This window comes from Diaporthe citri (genome assembly GCF_014595645.1).
Source record: "Diaporthe citri strain NFHF-8-4 chromosome Unknown scaffold_8, whole genome shotgun sequence".
NCBI lineage: Eukaryota > Fungi > Ascomycota > Sordariomycetes > Diaporthales > Diaporthaceae > Diaporthe > Diaporthe citri.
The window spans coordinates 1,142,615-1,166,930 of record NW_025064853.1 but is presented as its reverse complement, the minus strand read 5'-3'; the positions used below and the strand labels follow the sequence as shown (position 1 = coordinate 1,166,930).

Here is a 24,316-nt window from a genome sequence, read left to right as displayed (position 1 = left end):
TAGCATATTATAATTTAAATAGCTGCTATTAAATAATATCTTTTTATAATAAAAGCTTACTTCTTACTTTAATTATTTTTATGTTATTAATTTTAATAAAAGGAATTAATATAAATATTTAAATAGCTTTATTAATTTTATTAAGCTTTAATTAAATAATAAATATTTAAGTAGCAATATTAGTAATAGCTTTAAATATCTTAAAGTATATAATTTTAATTAAAAAAGCCTTAGCTTAATCTTATACCTTTTAATTATTCTTTCCTTAATTTTCTTTAAAGTAGTTTTTAATAAACTTAATAATATATTATTTATAAAATATTTTATTAATTTATTTTAATCTTAATATAAACTTCTTATTAAAATCTTATATTTTATTTTTTAAAGCAGCTATTAAATATTTATAAATAAATACTTTAATATCCTTATTTATCTTATTCTTCCTATCTCTTAATGCAAAACTATTTTATAGTAAGCAATAATTCTTTATTTTATTAAAAATTGCTATTATTTAATAATTAAATATATAAATAAGTATAATAATAAATTTATAATTCTTTATTAATTTACGCTATTAATATTTCTTAAATAAAGTATAATTATAATATAAAGGTCTTTTAAGTAAGAATATAATATCTTAAAAGTTAAAAAGCTATTAAGTTATAAAGATTATAATATATTAAGTTTTTAATTCTTTGCATTTATAAAGCATTCTTTTTATATTAAAGAAATTAAGAATAAGGAAGGCTTAATATTATTTTATTAAATTTATTAATTTAGCTAATTTTCTTAGCTTAAAGTAAAGATTAATGCTTAAGAAATATTCTTATATTATCTTTATAAGCTTATTATTAAACGCTATTTATTTTATATTAAAGAATAATAGCTAATTAAGGGTTTAAAATTATTAAATATTATTTAAGCAAACCTTATTTATAATAATTCTTATTTTAAAGGGATTTTTAAAAAAGTTAGCACTTATTTCTTAAGCAAAGTTTTATTAATTTTAAATATTTATAATATTTAAAAATTATAATGCTTTATTAAGTAAGTTTTTAAAGTTATTAAAGTAAAGAAGTTTTATAATTATTAGCGTTAAATTATTCTTTCCTAAACTAATAGGCTTAATTATTAAAATTAAGGCGTTAGGGTCCTAAGGTATCTCATAACGCAAGGGTAATTAAAAGCGCTCCTTTGCTGCCCTTAAGTTAAATAATTGCATTAATTAAAAGGAAGGAGCAATAAAAAGGCTTATAAGTTATTATTAAAAGCCATTAATTTATTATTTTATTAATAATTAAAGTAAAAGAATATATAGTTTCTTATTTTTCTTAAATAATAGCTAATTATAAAGTACTCCCCTTTTAATTTATAAATTTATTAAGTATAAATTAAAATAAATTACTTAATTAAAATTTCTTTATAACGAAAAGATAAATAACTTCTTTATAAGTAGGGAATTAAAGGTAAGTAACTTCTTTTTAATAATAAACTAATCTTAATTAAAAGCAAGGTAATAAATCATTCCTTTTAATAATAAAATAGCTTATTATTAGCATTGCCTACCTTCTTTTATTATAGCAACTTTATATATATAAATTTCCTTTCCTTTCTTAAGTTTCTTTTTTCTCCTTTCTTTTCTTAATATCTTTTTAATTTTAATTAGCCTTTAAATTAAGCTAAAATTAAAGTAAAATATTATAATCCTTTTATTTTTAAATATCTTTTTATAATAATATTTTTATTATTAAACCCTTCTTAATTAAAGTTAAAAAGTTTAATATAAAAGGATTTTTCTTTCCCTTTTTAAGCTATTTATTATAACTTATAAGTTAAGCAAGTTTTAATTAAGGATATTTATATCTTTTTTAAGCTAAAAAACATTTTTAATAAAAATTAATTTATTAAAACTATCCTTTATAATGCTTTTATAAAAAGTATTTATATATATAAGATTATTAATATTAAATAAAATTAATATCTTATTTAATAACTTATTAATCCTACCTTTAAAAAAGTAATTAAGGAATTATTTAATAAATTTCTTAATAAGCTATAAAAAGAATAATTTTTAAATAATATTAAGAATTTAATTAAAAGCTATATAAATATTATTATTATTAAGAAAAGTAATAAAGCTCTTTATAAAAAGTATATAATAGTAATATGCAATTACTTTAATTATTGCTATTAAGCAACTCTACTTATAGCCTTTTATAACTATTAAAATACTTCCCTTTATAAATATTACTTAAAGTATATAAGTTGCAACTTTTTCTTAATTATAAATAGGAATATTTTTATTATAATCCCTTTCTTTAATTATTACTTTTTGCATAATTTTTATAATAATGCTTATATTAATTATATTTACTATATTAAGGAATTTAACTATACTTTTAATAAATATAATAATATAAAAAAGATATAAAAGGCTATAATAGCTAAATAAGTAAAATTTAAAAGTATATTTAGCTTTATAATTATTATTAATAAAATAGCATAACTTAAAGGTATAATTAATTTTAATATTATTTAAAATAAAAAGGTTAGCATTATTTAAGATTAATAATTATAACCTTATAATATAAAATTCCCATTATGCTAATTATAAAAGTAAGCTTTTAGCAAGGTATAAATAATAATTAAGATAAAAGGAAAAAGGAAAAAAGTAAATTAAATTATTAAAAAAAAAGAAAGTTTTTAATTTTAATAAGAAAATAATAAATAAGTATATAATAAATTTTATAATGCATTTTTTAAAAATATAATATTTTTTATTTAAATTTAAGGCTAAATTTAATTAAGTAAATAAATATATATAAAAAGAAATTTTATATTATAATAAATATATATATATATATATAAAAAAAGATAAACCCCCCCCCCTTAAATAAATACTTAAGTTAAGATTTAAATATATTATTAAGTTAGTTATATTAAGAATATTAAGGATTATTTAATTAAAGCAAAGGAATGTTAATAAATTATAAAGGCTTATTTCTTAAGTTTCTTTGCTTTATATATAAGTATATTATAGGTTTAATATATTAAATATTAAAGTTTAAAGAATTTAATAAATTTAAGCTTATAAATAATTAATATACTTAGGTAGTAAATAAAAAAATATATATTAATTAATCTTAATAATAATTAAAATTAAAGTTATTTAAAATAAAGTTAAATAAACTAAATTTTATTAAAATATTTAAAAAGGGGTTATTATTATTTATAATATGCATAAAATTAGTTTTTTAAAGTAAATAAGGTTTAAGTTCCTATATTTTGAAATAATTAATAAATCTTTTTAATTATTTTAATAAAAATATACTTAAAAGATAAATATTATTAAGTATTTAAAGTTTATAAATATTATTATAATAAATCTTATAAATAATAAAAGGATTAAATTAATAATAAGTTAGTTTTTAAAATAAGGAATAATTAGCTTTTCTTTACTTATTAATAAGTAAAATTAAGTTATTCTTTTTTAAGGGAATAAGTTAAGAAAAACTATAATATATATCTTATTGCATAACTTTCTTCTTATAATTTAAAATTAATTTAATTACTACCTTTATATCTTATAAGAAATTAAAAAGTAATTAAAGCTAGGAATTAAAAGCATTTTAAGTAAATATATTTAAAGTTTAGGTTTAAATATATTATATAAAAATAATAATTTTAATTAAAATAATTAATTTAAAGCTATGGAAAAGATAAAAGGAATTCTTTTTATAAAATCTTTTAAATAAAGTTTAATTAATAAAAAAAGCATAAAATAAGATTTATATTTAGCTTTTAATTCCTTTATTAAGTATCTTTTTAATAATAATTATAATAATAAAATACTTATATTTAATAATATTATTAGCATAAGGGTTATATGCTAAGATTATAATCTTTTTAACTTTAATTATTAAGAAATATTAAATAAATTAACTTATATTTTCTTATCCCTTATTTATTATTATTTTTATTAAAAGCCCTTATTTAAAAAGAAATTTTTAAATAAAGAACTTTTTAATACTTTTTAAGTTAGCTACCTTAAAAGGTATAACTTTAACTTATTTTATTAAATTATATTATTCTTTAATTAGCTTATTATATTCTTAATTAAAAAGTAAATATTAAATATTAATATAAATTTTAATAAATAATTAATTTAATATAATTAAAATAATTCCATTATTATAAATTTAAGTATCCTACTTATTATAATAAAAATAGCTAGCAATAGCCTTTTTAATATTAGCATATATTCCTTTCCAATAATATATAGCTTAAATTTAAAAATAAATAGCATTCCTTTTATAATGCTTAAAAAAAGCATAGCAATTCTTAATAATCTCCTACTTTTAATTAAGGTTATTAATAACTTATTATTATAATAAATCCTTTTTAAATTATCTTTAAAAAGTTTCTTTATAAATAAAGAAATAATAAGCTTTTTTATAAAAAAATAATTATTGCTATAATATTAAATTTTTAAAATAAGTTTTATAATAAAAATATTAAGTAATCTTAAGTAATTCTTTTAATTAAAAATAATTATTAAATAATAATAATTCTTAATTAAATAATTAAGGTTAAAATAATTAATTAAGGAAAGCATTATATTAATTCTTAATATCTTTTTTAAATTTATAATTTGCTTTATTTAATAGCCTTAATAACTTTTTAAAAAGTGTATTTATAATAATATTCTTAAAACCTTTAATATAATAAATAATGAAATTATATATTTTAATTATAATTAATTATTTTATAATATAAGCACTTAATATATTTAAGGCAAATCCCTTTAATTATTAAATTAAAATATTTAAATTTATCTTTAAGATAAAGTAAATATTATAAATATAAAAGCATAAATACTTAATTATATATAAGATAGCTTTATATTTTTATTTTATTATATTATATAGCTTTTTAGCCCTTATTTAAATATTACTTTTATATTAAACTAAGTATTATAATTTATCTTTAATTTATATAAAGTATATACTTTATTTCTTAAAACTTATATTTATTATAAAAATAATTTTATTATTAAAATAATTAATATTAATTAAGTATAACTTTAAAGTAATTATAGCTTTAAAAATATTTATAGCTTTTTAATAATTTAAGGTTTATTAATAAGGTATACCTTTCTTTAAAAGGTTAAATAATAGCTTAATAATAATTTTATAAAAAGGCATTTATACTTTATAAAAGTTTAATAAGCTTAAAAAGAATTTAAGCTTAATTATATTTTTATAAATATTTTATTTATTAATTTTAATAATCTTTTTATTTAATAAAAATTAATTAAATATTTTATAAATATAGTTAATAATATTAGCTTATTGCTTATATTATTTTAATTTAATAATATTAATTATTCTTTTAGCTAGCTTAAAATTATAAAAAACATTATTAAAATTCTTAATATGCTTAATTATATATTTTTAAATTCTTAATAAAATAAGTATTTCTTTATTTTTATAATTTATTTTTAAATTCTTAATTATAATATTATTAAGAAAGAGTTTATATATTATAAGAATTAAGTTATAAAAGATTTAAATTATATATTATATAAATTAAGTAATAAAATTTATAGTTTTTATAAATAAGTTATATTATTAAAATAATTTAATTAAAGTAAAAAAGGTTATAATATTTTAACTTTTTTTATTTAGCTTAATTTAATTATATTTTAAGAAAAAGTTAAAAAAAGATAATATTTTATATATTATAAACTTTTTAATAAACTTATTTATTAATAGCAAGATAAAGGTATTTTTAATTATAACTTTATTAGCTTTTAAGATATTATTAATAAGTTAATAATTAAAGTTTTTCTTTTTTATAAAAAACTATTAATTTTTATAAGTAATATAAAATTTCTTAATAATTTTATTAATTTATTAATTCCTAAGCATTTTAATAATTATATTTCTTAAGGCTTTTAAAAGTTAAATTATCTTTACTTAATATGCTTTATAAGGAATTATTTAAATAAATTATAATAACGCTATATTAATATTAATTTAAGTAATATAAAATTAATTTTATATTAAAGATTTCTTTTAATTAAAAAGCAAATAAATAAATATTTCTTTTTTTTGCTTTAAAAAAAAGTTATAATTTTTTTATAAAAAAGCATTTAATTAATTAAGCATTAATCTTAATCCCTTATTAATTAAAGAAAACTTAAGCTAAATTTAAATATTATATTTACTTTTATAATTTTTATTTATAGCTAATTTCATTCCTTTTTTATAAATAAGTTTTTAATTAATTATACTCTTAAAAATAATATTATTAAAAAGATAATTATTTATAAAATAAATTTTAATATTTACTTATTTATAAAGAGTTTTAATTAAAGGCTAAATAATTTTATTAATTAATTTAGTAATAATTAAAGTAAAAGAAATCTTATTAACTTATTTTTTAATATATATAGCTTTTTTTTATAAATAAACATTATAAATATAAGTTAATATTTATTAATCTTTTTCTTTAGCTTAATAAATTTTTTAAACTTTAACTTAAAAGTTTTTTATAAATATAAAAATTAAACTTTTTATATTTTTATTTAAAAAAATGCTTAAAACTTTTTTATTTTCTTTTATTTTAATATTAAGATAAATTAATATAATTAATATATTAATTAATATTAAGCTTTAATTAAGGCTTAAAAAGAGTAAAGAAATGCTTTTAAAAGCTAATAAGTATTTTTAAAAAACCCAAGCTTTTTTAAATAAAGCTATTTTAAAAAGCTTTTAATTCTTTTATTTTAAATTATATATTATCTTAATATTATTAAAGATAAGATAAGCATAAAGATATTCCTTTAATTATTTAAATATTAAGTTTATATTTAAGAAAAAGAACATTTTTAAAAGAATATAATATAAGGTATTAAGGGCTTTATTATTAATAATAAAGAATATAGCTTTAATTTTATTTAAATTAATATAAATTTACTTTTTTATAACTTTAATTAAAAATAAGGAATTTTTATTATATATTATTAAATTTATATTATTAAGCAAAGTATATAAAAGTTTATTATATTTATAATATAATAAAGATAAGAAATTTATTTTAGCTTTAATATTTAAAAAAGCAAGCTATAAAAAGTAATTATTTACTTTTATATAAATTATTAAGTAAGCTAAATTAAAATATCCTTAATTAATTATATTTATAATAAATATAGCAATAAAGTTAACTTAATATTAAATAATTTATAATAAATTAATTAAAGTATTAGCTTTAATATTATTTCTTAAAAAAGTAATTATATTAACTTTAAAAAATAAGTTTTTAATATAATTCCTAAAATATACCAGCTTAAAAGGTACCTTTAATAAGATATATACCCTAAATTATATTATTAATAAGTATTTAATTAAGGTTAAATTAATATTACTAAGCATTAAAATATTTATAATACTTATTTTAATAATTATAATTAAAATTATTTAAGCTACTTTTTCTTTAAGTAATAAAAGTTATTAAATATACTTTTTTAATTTTAAGTTTATTATACTTATTAAGCTTATTTTTATTATAAAAAACTTAGCATTTTCCTTTTAAGTTTAATCTTAATTAATAAATAAGTTTTTTCTTTTTCTTACCTTCTTTCTATTTCTTAATTATAATTTATTATTAATAATTTAAAATTAATTATTTTTTATTTCTTTAAAATCTTTAAATTAAGCTTAATTAGCCTTTTTAATTTTTATAACTTTATCTTAATCTTTAATATCTTTAATTATATGCTTTTTCTTAATTATAGTAATATTTATTTAAAAAAGCTTATTATTATTTATAATTATAAGCTCTTTCTTAATATAAATTATATAATTTATAAGATTTATAAGTATTAAGATTAAGCTAACTTTCTTTTAATTATTAAGCTTTTAAATTACTTTTAAGGCTTTTAATAAGGCCTTTTTTTTAAATAAAGAATCCGCCTTAATAAGCTTATAATATTTAATTATATAAGGTAAATTAAATTTTTTCTTTTTAAATAAAAACTTTAATTAGCTATAAATATATCTTTTTAAATTATAATTACTTTAATTATAATATAATTAAATATAGGTAAAGTTTAAATATTTTAAAAAATTATCTTAAATATCTTTAAGTAAGCTAAGGAATATTAATAATTCCTTTAATTTAAAAGTTATTAATAAACTATTTAAAAAAAGCTGCTTAAGCTTATTATATTAATATACATTATAATCTTAAAAAGTATAGCTATAATAAACTTTAAATAATTTATTCTTTTTAAAAAAAAGCATTAAAATTATAACTTATACCTTATTATTATTAAAGTTACTTTAATTAAATCTTGCTAAAGGTTATTAAATTAAATTTATAACTCTTAGCTTAATTATCCTAAGATTGCTTTATTATTTATTATAAAAGAAAGCTTTAATATTTTATTAAAATAACTTAAATTTATTTTTAAACTTAATTAAGTTAAATTTTAACTTTATAAATTTTTTAATAAATTTATTTATATTTTATAAATCTTAATTATATTTTTTAATAATATTAATATAATTAAATTTAAATAAAAATTATTAAGCTTATAAGTTTTTATTTTAAAGGCAATTTAAAAAATTAAAATTATTTTAACTTTTTTAAAGAAAATTTAATTTTTTTAAATTAAGTAAGTTTTAATTAAAATTATTTTATATAAATAAATATTTATTTTACTTAAAATACTTAAATTCTTAATTAATAACTTTTAATAAAATATACTTAAAGTTTAGCTAAAGAATATTCCTTACTAACTTATAAGTAATCCCTTTCTTTATTAACTACTTTTTTAAATATAATAAAAGCATTTTATAAAAGGGTTAAATTATAATAAAAGAAATATTATTTATATTATTAAGTTTTTAATTATATTTTATAATCTTTTCTTTTTATGCTTTTAAGTTATTATAAGGGTTATTATAAATAATATCTTTAATAATTATAATTATATTTATATAATAAGTTTAATTATTAAATTTATAAAAGGTAAAAAGCTTTTTCTTTTAATCTTTTTAAATAAATTATTTAATAATAATGCTTTTAATTACTTTTATTAAGTTTAAAGTAATATAGCGTTATTTAAATAATTTTAAGATTTAATTATTTAAGTAGGAGAATTAATAAATAATAATTTTAAGGCTATTTAAAACCTTAATAATATTAATTTTATTAAACTTTAAGGTATTTAAATTATAAATTATAAATAAAGCTATTTATAGCAGAATTATTATATTAGCGAAAAGTAAGACTTTTAAAATATTAATTTAAGTTCTTAACTTATTATTAATAATAAATTATAAAGTTTAATTAAAGCAAGGTTAATGCTTTAATTAATAATAAATAAAATTAAATCTCCCTTTTTCCTTAATAAGTTTCTTAAAATTCTTTTTTTAGCTTTAAGTAAAAGAAAATAAATAATTTTTAAGGTTTAAAGGTATTTTTAAAATAAAAGCAGGTTTAAAAGGGCTTTAAGTTTAAAAGTATAGCATATATATTATAATAATTTTTATTAAAATAATAATAAAATAAAAAAACTTAAAAGTAATAATATCTTTAATTAAAGTAATTACTTTTAAGGAATTTATTTTTAATATTATTATAAAATACTTAAATTAAAGTTTAAAAAATAAAGGTATTAATAAATATAATAAATAAAATAAACTTAATAAAAGAATATTTTATTAAGAAATAAGGATTATAAGGTTATAATAAAGAAAGCTTTTTAAATTTATATTTAATGCCTTTTTTATTAACATTATATTAAATTCTTAATAAATTAAATTTAAGTTTAATTAAAGCTTAAATAAGGTTATATTTTAAATTTAAGTTTTTTATATAATTTAATTAATATAAAAATATATAATATAATGCTATTTATTAAACTTATAAATAAATAAAGTAAGTACCTTAATTTTATATTATAGCTTTCTTTATTTTAAACTTAAGGTTATAATAATAATAGCAAATATTAATTAAGAGTTTAAAGTATTTTTAATTAATATTAAGTAATATTTATAAAGTTTAAATTTATTATTTTAATCTTAAGTTTATATTATTACTATATTTTAAGCATAATCTTTAGCAAGAAATTTAAAATAAGTTTAAAGCTTAATAATATATTAATATAAAATTAAAGTAATATTTTATTTAAATATTAAAAGCATAAAAAGTACTTTAAGATTAAAAAATAATCTTAAGGTATTTATAATATTATTATAAATTTAATTATATTTAACTTTTCTTTATAATAAATTAAAGATAAATACAAGCTTTAATTAAAGCTTTAAATTAAAATATAAAATAATTTAATAATATTTAATATAAAAATAAAAGAAAAGATAAAATTAATAAATAATTAATTTATAGCTAACTTTTTATTTTTTTTATTATTAATTAAAGATATATAAGATTAAAATTATGCTTAAGTTAAATTATTAATAAAAATAAGTTACTTAAATAATAAGGGATAGATTTTGCTAAACCCTCTTAAGGATAACTTAAGGAAGAGCTTTAATATAATAAAAAGGGAAGATAAGAATAAAAGGAAATTAAAGAAAGGGAAAAGATAAATATTTTAAAAATTCTTAAAAATAAGAAAAGCTTAATTAAAGTATTAAATATATAAGAAAAGAAAAGAGTTAATTTTTTAAAAGAATGTTTAGAATGAGCATAAAAGCTAGCTTTTTATAACTAGCTAGAATTTAGCGCGGTACCATTTCTCATATAATTCCTTGCACCCGTTAATAATATATTAACCTTTAGGCTTGGTTTTAGCATTATTAGCTATTCGCTGTATTGCTTAAGGCAATGCCTATCTTTTTAAATTAACTATTAATTATTAATTAACTTTCCTTTAATAATAGTTATTAAAGGGGGCGCCTTTTAATATCTTGGTTTAAGCAAACCCTTTATAATATCGGCTTATATGCAGCCTTAGTTGCTATCTTTCCAACTATATTTAGGAGCATTAACTCCCCCTTTAGCCTTTATTTCTTAATAAGGATAGCTAAATTTAATAATAAATCCTCCCTAATTTAATTTAAATCTTTAAATATAATATTAAGGGCTTACCTATCTTAATTCTATTCTTTTAAAGCAAATAAAGCTTAATTTATATTATTATAAATATTTAGGTTTTGTATAAAGGGAGTTAATTAATTTTCCTTCTTTATTATTTCGTTTTTATTATTTAAAGTTAAGGCTAATGCTATAATTTTATTATTATCTTCTTTTTAACCTTATTAAAGCTTATTTATTTTTAGTAATTAATTAATTAAATATAAGCTTATTATATTATAAGCCTCCTTTTTATTTATAGGGATATATATTAATAATATTAATAAGGTAAATATTATTATTATAATTTTTAATTTAAGTTTAATAATAAAAAATAATAACTTAATTATTTAATTATAATCTTAAGATAATAAGTAATTAATATACTTAATTAAGTTTATAAATTAAATATATTTAAAAATATTTTACCCTTTTTTATGGATTAGATTTAGCGAACCCTTTTAAGGCTAAAGGTTGTTAATTTATTTTTTACCTTATTATTCTAGGTTTATATTAAGAACTTATTATTATCCTATATTTTAGCATTCTTATTATATTTTAATATCTTTATTAATTTTATATTAATTAAAAAAGCTATTAACTTAGCATAACGTGAATTTACTAGGAATTTATTATTTTTATTTAAGAAATTACTCTTATTATTTAAGGAATTATCTTTATTACCTTTCTTTAAGCCCTTTTAATTTAATTTTAATAATTTAAGTATAAAGGAGTTTACCTTAACAAACTTTATAATACTCTTAATATTTATTTAATTTTTTAAGGTTAGCATACTTAAGTTATAATTAATAACTACTTAATTTCTTTATAGCTAAGTTTAACTTAATATTATATTATAAGTATTATTATTCTTAATAATATAAGCTTAATATATAATTAAAATCCTTTTAATTATAATAAAGATATTAATATAATAATAAATAAAGGCTATTAAATTATTAGTTAACTTAAGATATATTTCTTACTTAACCTTTCTTATAATTAAGTTAAGGCGCTATATTATCTTTAATTTAATTAATTTTCTTAAAGAATTATTATTTATTATAAGCTAATTTATATTAATGCTAGTTATATTATTTTTAATATATCCTAAAGTTAAAGTCTTAATTTTAAGAAAGGACTTATTATAATATATTAGCTTCTTAGCCATATTTATAACCTTTTTCTTACCTTTCTTCTCTTTAAATTAATGTTTTTAATATTTATTAAATTAAGTACTTAACTTATATATTATTTAAGTTTTTAATAAAGGGAATTAATTTAAAAGTTAAGCTAAACTTAACTTAACTTTTATACCTTATAATAAAGACTTAATATTAAATTTATTATTATTTTATTTATTAATCCCTTAAATAAGGATAATTTCTTTAAAAGCCTTTTAATTTAACTTATTTATTAAGGTTTTTTTAAATGCTTTTTTAAGCTTTATTAAAATATCTTAACGCTTTTTTGCCTTTAGGTCCTTATTTCTTGCTAAATATAAAAAACTAGGTTATATTGCATTTCTTAACGTAAATAAAGTAGCAAGCTAATAAGCTTTATATAAATGCTTATTATTTTTTAGCAAAGCCTTAATTTAAGTTTATTTATTCTTAGCCGCTAATAAATAAACTTCCCTTTTTATTTAAGTTTATGCTTTTTATGCATTAAGTATGCTACTTATTACTTTTCTTAATTTTAAGGAATCCTTTAATAATAATATTTTAATAAGTATTTTTATAACTTAAGTTTAAGCCTAAGCTGCATATTTAAAGGGGCGTAAATTATTAAAAATAAGCTTTTTAGCCTTAATTTTTACCCTAATCTTATTAATTTAATTAAATAATTAATTAAAATAAAGGCAAGCTTAAATGCTATATTCTTCCTTGCTATAATTATAATATATTTATATAAAACTTTAACTTCCTGCTTAAAAGTAAAAGGTATTATAGCTACCTTATCCTTCTTATATAAAGCCTTAACTTATATAGCTATTATAAATTAATAATTACTATATTTAATTATTTTAACTTAAGAAGATATAAATAAGCCTACTTATTAAGTTTTATCCTTAATTTATTATTTTAATTTATAATTATTATTTTATACTTTATTAAGCATTATAATTAAATCCTTAATTTATAATAAAATAAATTAATAAGCTTAGTGTTAATTATATCTTTATAATTTAATTATGCATTATCTTTATAATACTTATTATTTAGCTTATAACTTAATCTTAATTTATAAAAGCCTTACTTATTACCTTATTTTTTAAAAAGGGGTTTATTTTAATATTAAGCAAAAGGTAATAATTAATAATGCATTAGCAAATCTTATTAAATATACATTCTTTAATTAAAATATTACTACTTTTTATCTTTTTATTTATATATAATTAAGTTATAATTAACTCTTAAATTTTCTAGCTCTTATTATAAAGTTTGCTGCCCTTTTAGCTAAAAAGGTAAGAAAATAATTAATAAATTAACTTTTAAAATTATTTTCCCTTATATTAATAAAATAGCTTAATAGCTTAATATATATACTTTAAAATTAATTTTATAAACTTATAAATAAAGGTATATACTTAAGTTTTAACTTTATAATTTAAATTAATAGTTTTTATTTAAAAGCAATTCTTAAAAAGAGTAAAAACTTTAAGCTAAGCTTATTTATTTAAAGTAAGTTTTAAGTATTAATTAATTTTAATTACATCCTTTAACTTAAAATAAAAAGCTGCCCTTATTTCTTAAACCTTAAGGGTTTTATTATTAAATATTATCCTTATATTATATAACTTTATATTATTAATATATTCCTTTAAGCTTTTTCTTAAAAATTTTAAAAAGATATTAATAAAAGAAAGAAATATAATGAAATAGTTTAAGGGTTTTATTAAATATAATAAAAGGGTTTTAAATTTAAGCAAGCTATTATAATTTAATATTAAATAGCTAAAAAAGGAATTATTTAAGTTTAAATAATTTTAAAGTTCTTCTTATAATAATAAAAAAGTAAGCTTTAAAATAAGGTTTTTAAGTTTTAAATTTAAGTTTAGTAATAATAATTTAAAGTTTAGGTTATTAATTTTCATTTATCCCCTTAATAATATCTTAAACCTTAATAAGGCTTTTTAATATACTTTATACTCCTTTATTAATATAAACTGCTTTGCCTTTAGCATTAATAAGGCAATAAAATCCTTAAGAAAGTTATAAATTAAGGCATATAGCAAGCATAATTAGTTTATTAATTTATCCCTTAAATTATAGTTTTAGGATTTAAATTTATTGCTTAAGGGAAGGGTATATACTTAGCTAAGCAAAACTTTGCTATCTTAGCTTAAAGATATATAGAAATAAAGAAAGTAAGGCAAGCAAATTTAAGGAATTTAATGATTTAATTAATATAATGGCATAAGCTTAACGCAATGCTATTTTAATAATATAAGCTTTAACTTTATTTAAACTTAAGAGCTTAATTAATTTATTTTCGCTATATAAGCTATTTAGCTTATGCTTAACTTTAATTTTAAGATTTAAATTAAAGGATAGGCTTTCTTAATACAAGTTTTAATAAAATCTTTATAAAACTCTTTAACTTATATAAAAAGATATATTACATTATAAATAATATAAGTAATTTAGGGGATTTAGGGTATATATTGCTTAAATAAGTTTAAGTTTACCTCTGGAGCTAAAAATTGCCTATTTAAGGCCCTTAAGGGCCAAACGCCCCTGCCTGCACCACACTAGCTTCTGTTTTATAGCAGTAGCAGCCTTTGCCTTCGCCATTAGCTTCTTTATGCATAATAACGCCATTAATTAATTAATATATGCCTCATTAGCAAAATGAACAACTTAGCATTGCAAATAGGTATATAATTGCAATAGCTAAGCTTTTGCTTCTCAAGGGCCATTAAAATAAGTTACTTGTTAATTTAAATAGGCTATAATTACCTTAAGCTAAGGCCAATAAAGCGTATGCCCCTTAATATAACGGGCTTAAGTTAATTCTGCTACTCCTAATCATTCTAAAGATATACACAAAATAGGGTTGTAATAACCTTTCTTTTGCTAAATTGGGTGCGTAGTAATGTTAATAAGGGTATTCATAAGAATCTTAGTGCATATTCCGCGTTTACAGCCAAATTTTAATGCGGGGGGGGATAGCTAACCAAAACGATAGGGGGGGGGCATCACTTCGTTTAAGACAGACAGCGGTGTGCCAAATCAGTGTTCTTTGTTCCAGCACCCGCGCCGCCTGTGCGTTTCGTCTCTCGGGTCCAGACGCTGCCAACAAGCCAAGGCTAGACATTCGAATGGACTCGGAGTGGATGCGTTCGTTCGCGGTGTCCTAGTTTAGGGAAACGGTGCTAGACAGGGATAGACCGATGATGTCATGGCATGTGGTTTTCGGTGGTGGGTGATTTAGCTGGAGCTCCGACCTCTGCCTCTCCTGACCCCGCGCTCGCTAGAAGGACCTGGAAGGCACCTAGAGCACACACCAGGTACCTACCCAAATATTCGTCCCTCGAGTTGACCTGCCCCTGATTCTGGAATAGTTGTGAGGTCAGAGTTTGACTGCGCTTACCGTAAGAGGGCGTGAACCTAAGAAGAGCTTTCCTGAGTGAGGCTTAGCTCATTTAAATTTGCCCGGCGCACAAAGACACCCTGTATCGGGATATGCCAGCAGCCCGGATCCTGAGACTATTTAACCAGACTCCAGGCTAGCATGCTAGTAGCCCGGATCCTGAGACTATTCAACCAGACTGCAGGCTAGATAACCGAGGTGAGGATTGAGTCAGCCCATATGCGTTACTCACAATGATTGTAATAATATCTGTGATGCTGTCGGTGTTGTTGCTTTCGTGATTGATTTGTCAGCCGTGCCGCACTGCCAGCCTCGTAGGTCCCAACCGGTACCTGGTCGTAGCTTAAAAGAGGGTGCCATATAGGAAAGTATCCTACAGGATGCCAATATATGCGAGCTTATTCTATACGAGGCTTTCTTTTCAGAGCTCATTTAATAGAAGTTCATCCTATAGGAACTGTTGTATGGGAACCTTGGAACTTGGTGAGGGGGTTGGATACTATGGACGCGTAGCGGACACTCAAGCGAAGCTTCTGATAAGACGGATCCAGTAATTGCCCGTGTACTAGACGCCCCGGCCAAAAGACTGAAAATCTAGTCCTGCCAACTTAAACCCCAAGTAGGGATAAGAGCCGTATCGTCACAAGTGGTATAACAGTTGGTGACGGTCTATGGCGCCGCTAGAAGCTGGTCTCGAGTAGCCACGTCTGTGCGGCTGCCACAAGTCTGTCCAAATTCCTTTCCAGCACAAGCACCATAATCCCATATAAAATGTATCTGCATCATTTTTTCCCAGATCTATTTATTCAAACTTTCATTACTACATCTTCTCCTCTATACCTAACTCCGCGACTGCCTTCCAACCTCCTTTCAACCTTGGAGATCTGGAGTCTTCATACCTTACCTGCAAAATCAGTGCGAATAGGAAGAAAACGGCATTTCATGGCAATGAGTACTTTTCGAGCCTCTCCCCTAACCTTTTTGGTACAGCCGTCCTTTTTCAACCGACTCTCTTCAAAAGCTTACGGAGCTTTTGCCTTGCTAAACTCCACAAGAAGGCGTCTCCTCGGGTGCCACCCAAGGCGCAGCTCTCAGGCACAGTCATTGCTCCTCCAACTACCCACGGAACTACTACTCGAAATCTCAAATTTTCTTCCGGCAGAATCATCAGTTACTTTTGGACTCACCTGTACTTCCTTATTTTGCATTCTATTCCCAAAAGGCAAACTACACGGGAGCCAGCTAGACCAGCTACTTCAGCTATTAGAGCGAGACCTTTGCAAGCAGCTCTTCTTCTGTCAGCCCTGCCACATTCTTCATCACTTCTCTTTATCATGGAAACCAGGACAAGGAGATCGTTTCAATGACCCCTGCCGGCCGAAGCTCATGATACGCGATGGTTACTACCTTGGCTTCAACTTGGCACGCCTTGTTATGAATAAACATCTCTTAGGTGGAGGATTAAACCTAGAACAACTTCACTATAGTAGTCTGCCTGACTACTTTAGCGGCTGGAACCTTAGTTTCAAAGCAAGAGTTATTCAAAATGAGCTTTTATCTTTGCGTATTGCATAAACTCTCCCTTAATGGAACAGGCCCGGAAAACCGCCAAAAGCTGGAGCATACAAACCATGGAATTTGTAACCACGTTACGACGCACCAACCAAGAACACGTTTTAATACCTCACGCAGGCGAAGACCGGGGCTTACTTATCATCAGTGGCTTTTGGAATGCGGCCGGGGTCTTTACGCTGTGCCGCAACGAAGAAGGGTTCCTGAACTAGGACCTGGGCAACACCCAGAGAATTGGTTTGCCCTCGCGGAGTGCCGGGACGCGCGAAGGTCCTGCCCAGTCTGCTTGACAGACTATGTTATCAGCAACGTCAGCGAACTGACAACAACGTCAGAGCCATGGGTCGTTATCACTGCGTACCATCAGCTAGGCCCTTGCCGTTCGCAATTCGATTGGAAATGGCTTACGTATGCGACTCCGCTTCAAGATATGTGTGTGGAGAATATGGATGCATCACTAATCGGAAAGCGATCCAAGGATGGACCTTATGCGCCAGGGTCTGTACAGGCTCGCTGGGATTGGGTTTGAATCCCTATGTTGGTGCAATAGAGACTTTATTCGGGGGGTGTGTTCTGTCTAAGAGAGAAGGCCAAGTCTATGGGGGTCGGATAGCTATTTGAATGCTCTAACCCTAACTCTCCGTGCCACTGCAACACCCTAGTCCTCATTTGAACTGGTGCTGGAAATCCCCCTGGAGTACAACGTTTGCCTGCAAATTAGCATAAGGTACTTCACGGAGATAATAAGAGAAGAGTATGATTTGGAGGAGAGAACAGCGGCCAAACCTTCAAGGCCTACTGTCTGAACTTCCAGGAAAGCCTCTCAACCAACGCATGTGAAGTCGTTCCTACGACCATCGCACCACACCATACGTACCTAGCTACTCCTACGGGCGCCGCAGCACCCTTCAAAACTTAGACAGAACAACACCAATACACGCTTGCTACCTCTTATTCGTACGTACGAGATACCTACCAATAGAAGTAGCCACTTACTTGGAATGTACCTCAGGAAGCAGCATGAACTTGAAGCGAGGCAGGAAATTGTTCCTGGGTACTGGTTGTTCCTCGTCTTCGTACTCACGGAACAGAGAACCTTGATTGCACCAAGCAGTGAGATAGCGACATAGTTGGCAAGACAGACAGGCCAGAATGGGGTTTCCAGATGGAAATTATCGAGTCTCTAAGTAGTTGCAGCGCCGACACACAGCAAAAGCGAATCAGTGACGGCCTGACACTTGGGAAATCTGGCGCGGGCTGACTTACATCATTGGCGAAAAGAAGACCCAGGGACTGTCTTAGCAGTGCCAGAGGGTCACTGAGCCCTAGCATCGCGTCAAGATGCAGTCCCGTCGCTAGGGAGCCATGGGAGTGCCCTAAAGCAGGGTTCACCATGACCATCCTCCACCCGGCGCGGGTAAGACGATGATGCAACTGCGAGTCGAGAACGCCGAGGCACAGCCTCTAGCAATGTGCAATGCTAGGACTCTTCAGAAGGAGGCAGGTCGGCTCGCCTATCTTCTGGGTCAGGATTGAAGAGGGGACCATCCCATTCCAGGCCGGCGTCTTCAAATCTCTCTTTGAGCCTTTCTTCAGCAATGAACTCGAGCCATTGACCACAATAGTCTACGTCTTCTTTGATCGAACAAGCGCGACCGTTGATCTCCGACAAGACTTTTAGTATAGCAAGAAGAAGATTGGGCAAGTCAGCCCAGTTGGCGGAGGGGCGCGCCACAAAGCCTTCAGGGGTGCTCTCCTGAGGTTTTCCGAAAAGTTTAGCCCAGAGCCAGGCGTAAAAGCGAGCAAGGACTTCAAGTCCAGAGAGAAGCGAACCGGCAGAGCCGAGATGCGGGAAGATGTCGACGAATGCCATTGTGAAAGAAACGGTCTTTGAATTTAATTTTGCGCGTTGGAATGGGAGATTAGCATGCGTCTTGCAGAATTCAAAGGAGGAGAGAGAGGCAGAGACGGGGCAGACTGAAGGCACAAATGTTTTGACTTCTGGCAGTGAGTATCGCGGTTTCCTTCTCTGGACTGGAAACGACCTGCAATCGACCTGCAAATGCGGAAGGAAGATACAGGTCAGGCCGCAGTACCCCATCTCTCAGGAAGGTGCTCAACAAAGCGCGCACTGCAAAGCACGGGTTCAGTAAGGAAGTCACGAAGTGTTTTGCACAAGCTTGCATTGCTCTGCAGATATATGCACATGATGTGTGTAAATTCCACGGCGATGGTAGAAGTTGTGTATCCCAGCTCCCATCGGTCCATCGGGAACACAAAAGGATGGCGAAGATCTCGTCATTGATTCATGGACTAGGCTGGCTGGTATACACTCCCAAACGGAAATGTAATTGATTCACAAAGGCCTCACGGTGAACAAGACGTGAACTTAGGTCTTCAGAAGACTTCACTTGACTGTAAACTTTGTAGATTGATCTATATCTCCAAGATACCAGCTGGTAAAGGAATGAATCATATACCGGAGATCAAGCTGTAGCAGAGACGAAGGCATTCCCCCTTAGAGCCACACTTACTGGGCTTCCACGATTACTGTTTGATATCCCAAAATAAAGACTGCAGAATAATCACACCACTTCGTCCTGAAATTTTACCGGTCCTTTCTATGTATGCTGTTATTTAGAGGTCTTCTTAGCCTGGGGCTGGTCGTGCTTTTTGAGCTACCGAGGTAGCTCGAAGTGTTGGCCGCTGAGATTTTGTAAACCAGGAGGACTCTGGCCCAATATAGCCGTTTTTGCCATCACACTCAGGATAATTTGGTTGTAGTATGGCAAGAGGATCTATACCAGGCTCTCAGGGAACAATTTTGGGGGTGACCGGTTTCAGTCGACAGAGGACACAGCACTCCCCGCCCGCCCGCACGCCCGCTCGCGCGCTGGCAGCCATTGTGCTGGTGGCGGTGGCCGGCATCCTGGAGTATGGCGTGGTGATATTCGCGTAAAGTTGATCGATTTTAAAAGAAATAAGCTGGCCTTGACGTCTGTTAGGTTGGGTTAAGGCCGGAGGGGGTGGCTGAGGTGAGTTATACACTAAGCATCACTGAGCGCGGGTGAGGCGTGAGCAGATCAGAGGTGGGCTGTTAACTAACCAGGTTGGGAGACAGCAGTCAGAGATCCATAGGCGACTACCTAGGTAGGTACGGCTAGAACGGTGGGCCCGCGATCGTCCGGCCGAGAGACGGCCTGAGCAGCGACCAAACGGGCTGCCGCCCCAAGTCCACGATTGTTGTATAGCATCTGATATGTACTATTAGGTGGTGGGATTTTTTTAGATGGCCACATTGTGCTGCATGCAGTATATGTTTGGGTAATCCTGGAGGTTTGGATATTGTCGTGATCATCCTCCAATTCTTCGAACGTTCTTCGCACGGGCAATTCAGCTCAGCGGCCTGGGCCGGTCAAACAGACCCACATAGCTGTGAGTGGTCAGAAGTACCTACCTTGCCCATGGCGTGTGCAGGAGCGTATCCTATCCTTGGAGCGATTGTCGTTGAGTTAAAGAATTTAGGCGTGGCTATACCTTGACGGATTCGGGCTCATGGATGCATTGAGGTAGACAATTGTGTTCAGCGACGGCTTGGGCGAGCATAAAGGGGAGAGAGTGAGGCAGACTGGTGTGGCTGGTCGACGTCACAGTCCAGGTCCAGGTGCTTGGAAGGACATCGAATCTTCTTGAAGCACGTTGAAGCTCTCGCCCGAGCCCCACTCTTCCACCACGGGGGACGCCCTGTCTCTTGATAGAATTGGTTCCCAAACACCCTCCTACTCTGTGCTTCTGACCAACTTCCAATCCTTCGGTCCTATAACTTGGCAGTTCCACTGCATCACTACGACTCGATTTGAGTGCACCAAAGGCACAAATACGAACAATCTTTTGGAACCCGATCTTCCAATCATCCAAGACAAAGTCGACTGCAGAGCGACCTTGAATCGCTACCCTCGCAAACCCCCCATCCAACATCCAACAACACCACGCGACCCGATCAGCCAATCTGACCCGACGACTGATTGCCGCGAGTCCTGATTGCTTCTCCTCATTCCACCAAGGCTTCAGCCTGCATTTCCTACTCAGTCATTACCCTATCTCCTTGACGTGCAAATAGATCAAGGCAAACCAAGGATACCACAGCCATGGTCAAAGAAACAAAGCTGTACGACCAGCTCGGCGTCAAGCCTGATGCATCCCAGGATGAGATCAAGAAGGGTTATCGGTAAGCCCCATTCCCCATACACGTGTTAGCGGTTATGTTGTCAACTGTCTTACCGTTGCTGTCCCACCCTCGGCTTTCCAAAGAGCTTGCAGAGCTAACCACATAACCCAACTTCAGCAAGGCTGCCTTGAAGTACCACCCTGACAAGAACAAGGACAATCCCGACGCCGCCGAGAAGTTCAAGGAGTGCTCACAGGCCTACGAGATCCTCTCTGACCCAGAGAAGCGAAAAGTTTACGACCAGTACGGCCTCGAGTTCCTGCTGCGCGGCGGCGGCGCCCCACCACCAGATGGAGCTGGAGGCAACCCCTTCGCTGGCGCTGGCGGCGGCGTCCCATCAGGCTTCTCGGGCTTCAACTTCGACACGGGCGGCGGCGGCGGCGCCAAGACCTTCCATTTCAGCACAAACGGAGGAGGCCCGGGCGGATTTAATTTCTCCAACCCGGACTCCATCTTCGCCGAGTTCATGCGGAGCGGAGGCGGCCCTGGCGGCGGCGGCGATGACGACTTTGACAACCTCTTCAGCGCCTTTGGCGGCGGCGGTCCACGGGCCAGCCGCGGCGGGCCTCGGATGAGGACTAGTTTCCCAGATGCGGGCATGGGCGGCGGCCGCAGCGCACGACAGCCAACACCTGAGGTGACAACGGTGGAGCGTTCGCTGCCTGTGTCTCTGGAGGACATGTACAAGGGCGTGGAGAAGAAGATGAAGATCAAGGCCAAGAAGTTCGACGACAACGGCAAGCGGACCACAACCGATCAGATGCTCACAGTGCCCATCAAGGCTGGCCTGAAGAAGGGCAGCAAGATTCGCTTCAAGGGCGTGGGAGACCAGGAGGAGGGCGGTCAGCAGGACCTGTGCTTCGTCATCGAGGAGGCAAGTCACGCAAAGCCCTGAGGAGACTTCCTGTCGCCCTGAAAATGTGACCGGAGTGCTAACAATACCCACAGAAACCACACCCTATCTACACCCGCGACGGCGACGACCTCAGCATGACCGTCGACCTCGAGCTGAAGGAGGCCCTGACAGGCTGGAAACGTACCGTCACTACCATTGACGGGCGGCAACTCAGCCTTGACAAGTCCGGCCCCACGCAACCTGGGTCTCAAGACGTCTACCCAAGCCTGGGCATGCCCATTTCGAAGAAGCCTGGCCAGAGGGGCAACTTCATCATCAAGTACAACGTCAAGTTCCCCACCTCGTTGACTCCACAGCAGAAGGAGGCTCTCAAGGGCATCCTGTAAGCTGCTCGCGGATAGGGAACGAATTTGATGGTTGTTGAGGTCTCAAAAGGATGATGAGATTTGAATGGGAATTTTTGGGATTCGTGTCTGAATACTGAGTAGAACACGAGTCTTTTGTGCCTTGAGGAAGGCGCGAAGGGTGGACTTGGCGGCTCAGGCTTCTACACCCAAGGTGCACGCTTGGGAGCAAGTGCCGACTGTCACCAAAGCTACCGCCTCATTTATTCGGCCATCTCCTTCGATGGCACGAAAAGCGGAAGCCCCGAAGGACTCGGTGCTCCCTACGCTCCGACGCAATGACTCAGATTTGAGAACATGTATCGGAACCATACCCATCGTCGTCATTAGCCGGTGTTGCGCCTGACGACGACTGGGCATATTTGCATGAAAGGACGATAACGGATCATGACCGCACGGAGTTTGGAGTCCCTTTTGTTTTTCTGTACGAACTCGATTAATTTTGATTCTATCCGCCTCTGGCACCTCCCAGGTTGAGGGACCCATGGCCTCTGGCGGATGGTAGCTTAGTGTTTTGCTCTCTCATATACTCTGGGAAGAGGGAAGGAAGCCCTTCTGGTCTGGAAGGGAAACGGCTGGCTAAGACGATTTCATACAGCATGAGGCCCCCAGGCCTCACATTTCCTGTTGTTTCTGCACCTCGTCTAGTCGGCTCTATAGACTTGTAATGTCAGAAATGGGAAACATTTGAAAACTTAAATGCAGTACCGATGTGTCTTAAGAGCTCCAAGTGATCTCAAGTAATGGCCCGAGATGATCACATGTGGTCCCAACACTTTCCCGGCTGGCAACGCATCTAAATGTCGCAGAGTGCTCCAATGTCTCGCTCTGGTCAAAGGCGGGTTGGGCTGTGTGGGAAAGGCGTGGCTGGCTCAAGGCCGGCCGGCCTCCTGGCCAGGCCCAAAGCGAGCACGGCGAGAGCTGTACTGTAAGACGGAGTGAGCCTGCGGCTGTGAAACACATCCTCCCCAAATCCCGAGAGGACGTGCCACGCCTGCACGCCCGCCCTCGCGAAGCACAACCTCATCAGCTCTCTCTCTCTTTTTTTCTCCTTTGGCGCCTGGTCGGGCCTACAGGGTTGGCTTGCCCGGCTGGGCTGGGCAGCGGTTGAGGTTGAGGTTGAGGCCGCATCCCGCCTTGGGGGTTACCCAGCTGGCCTCGGGAGGTTGGTGCGACCTGATCTGACCTGGCCTGGCCTGGCCCGGCCCAGGCTGACTTGCTTGGGTGCTCCTATGTCGGCCCCCTCGAGAGACACTCCAGCGAGGCCATCATCACGGGACTGCTTTGCAGGAGACGGTGCTTGCTTCTCGAGGCTTCTCATGTGGTCGTCGCGCGGAGCTTGCCAGCGAGTCATGAGACTGGCAGGCAAGGGCCGCCTTGTCGAATCGAGGGCCCACATTGGAAGGTCGATCGATCTGACTGCAGATGAGCAGATGGGATACTCCGAACCAAATGGCATACGTGCAGTACCAAGTACGCGTTTATAGGTTATACAGTACAGATAGTACCTGGGAAAGCCCGCTTGTACGGTGTAGACCACCCGTCAGACCACCC

The 24,316-nt window shown here is 28.9% G+C and overlaps 2 protein-coding genes across 2 annotated transcripts; one reads left to right on the top strand and one right to left on the bottom strand.

Annotated features, from left to right (window-relative positions):
• Positions 1-18,754: 18,754 nt before the first annotated feature.
• INS49_014692 (uncharacterized protein) lies at positions 18,755-19,147 on the bottom strand (the record flags this gene model as incomplete). The annotated part of the gene is made up of 1 exon (XM_043175382.1): positions 18,755-19,147. One exon carries the CDS (start codon positions 19,145-19,147, stop codon positions 18,755-18,757), a length of 393 nt encoding a protein of 130 aa, XP_043020339.1.
• Positions 19,148-21,422: 2,275 nt separating this feature from the next.
• INS49_014691 (uncharacterized protein) lies at positions 21,423-22,744 on the top strand (the record flags this gene model as incomplete). The annotated part of the gene is made up of 3 exons (XM_043175381.1): positions 21,423-21,502; positions 21,620-22,364; positions 22,451-22,744. 3 exons carry the CDS (start codon positions 21,423-21,425, stop codon positions 22,742-22,744), a joined length of 1,119 nt encoding a protein of 372 aa, XP_043020338.1.
• Positions 22,745-24,316: the final 1,572 nt, after the last annotated feature.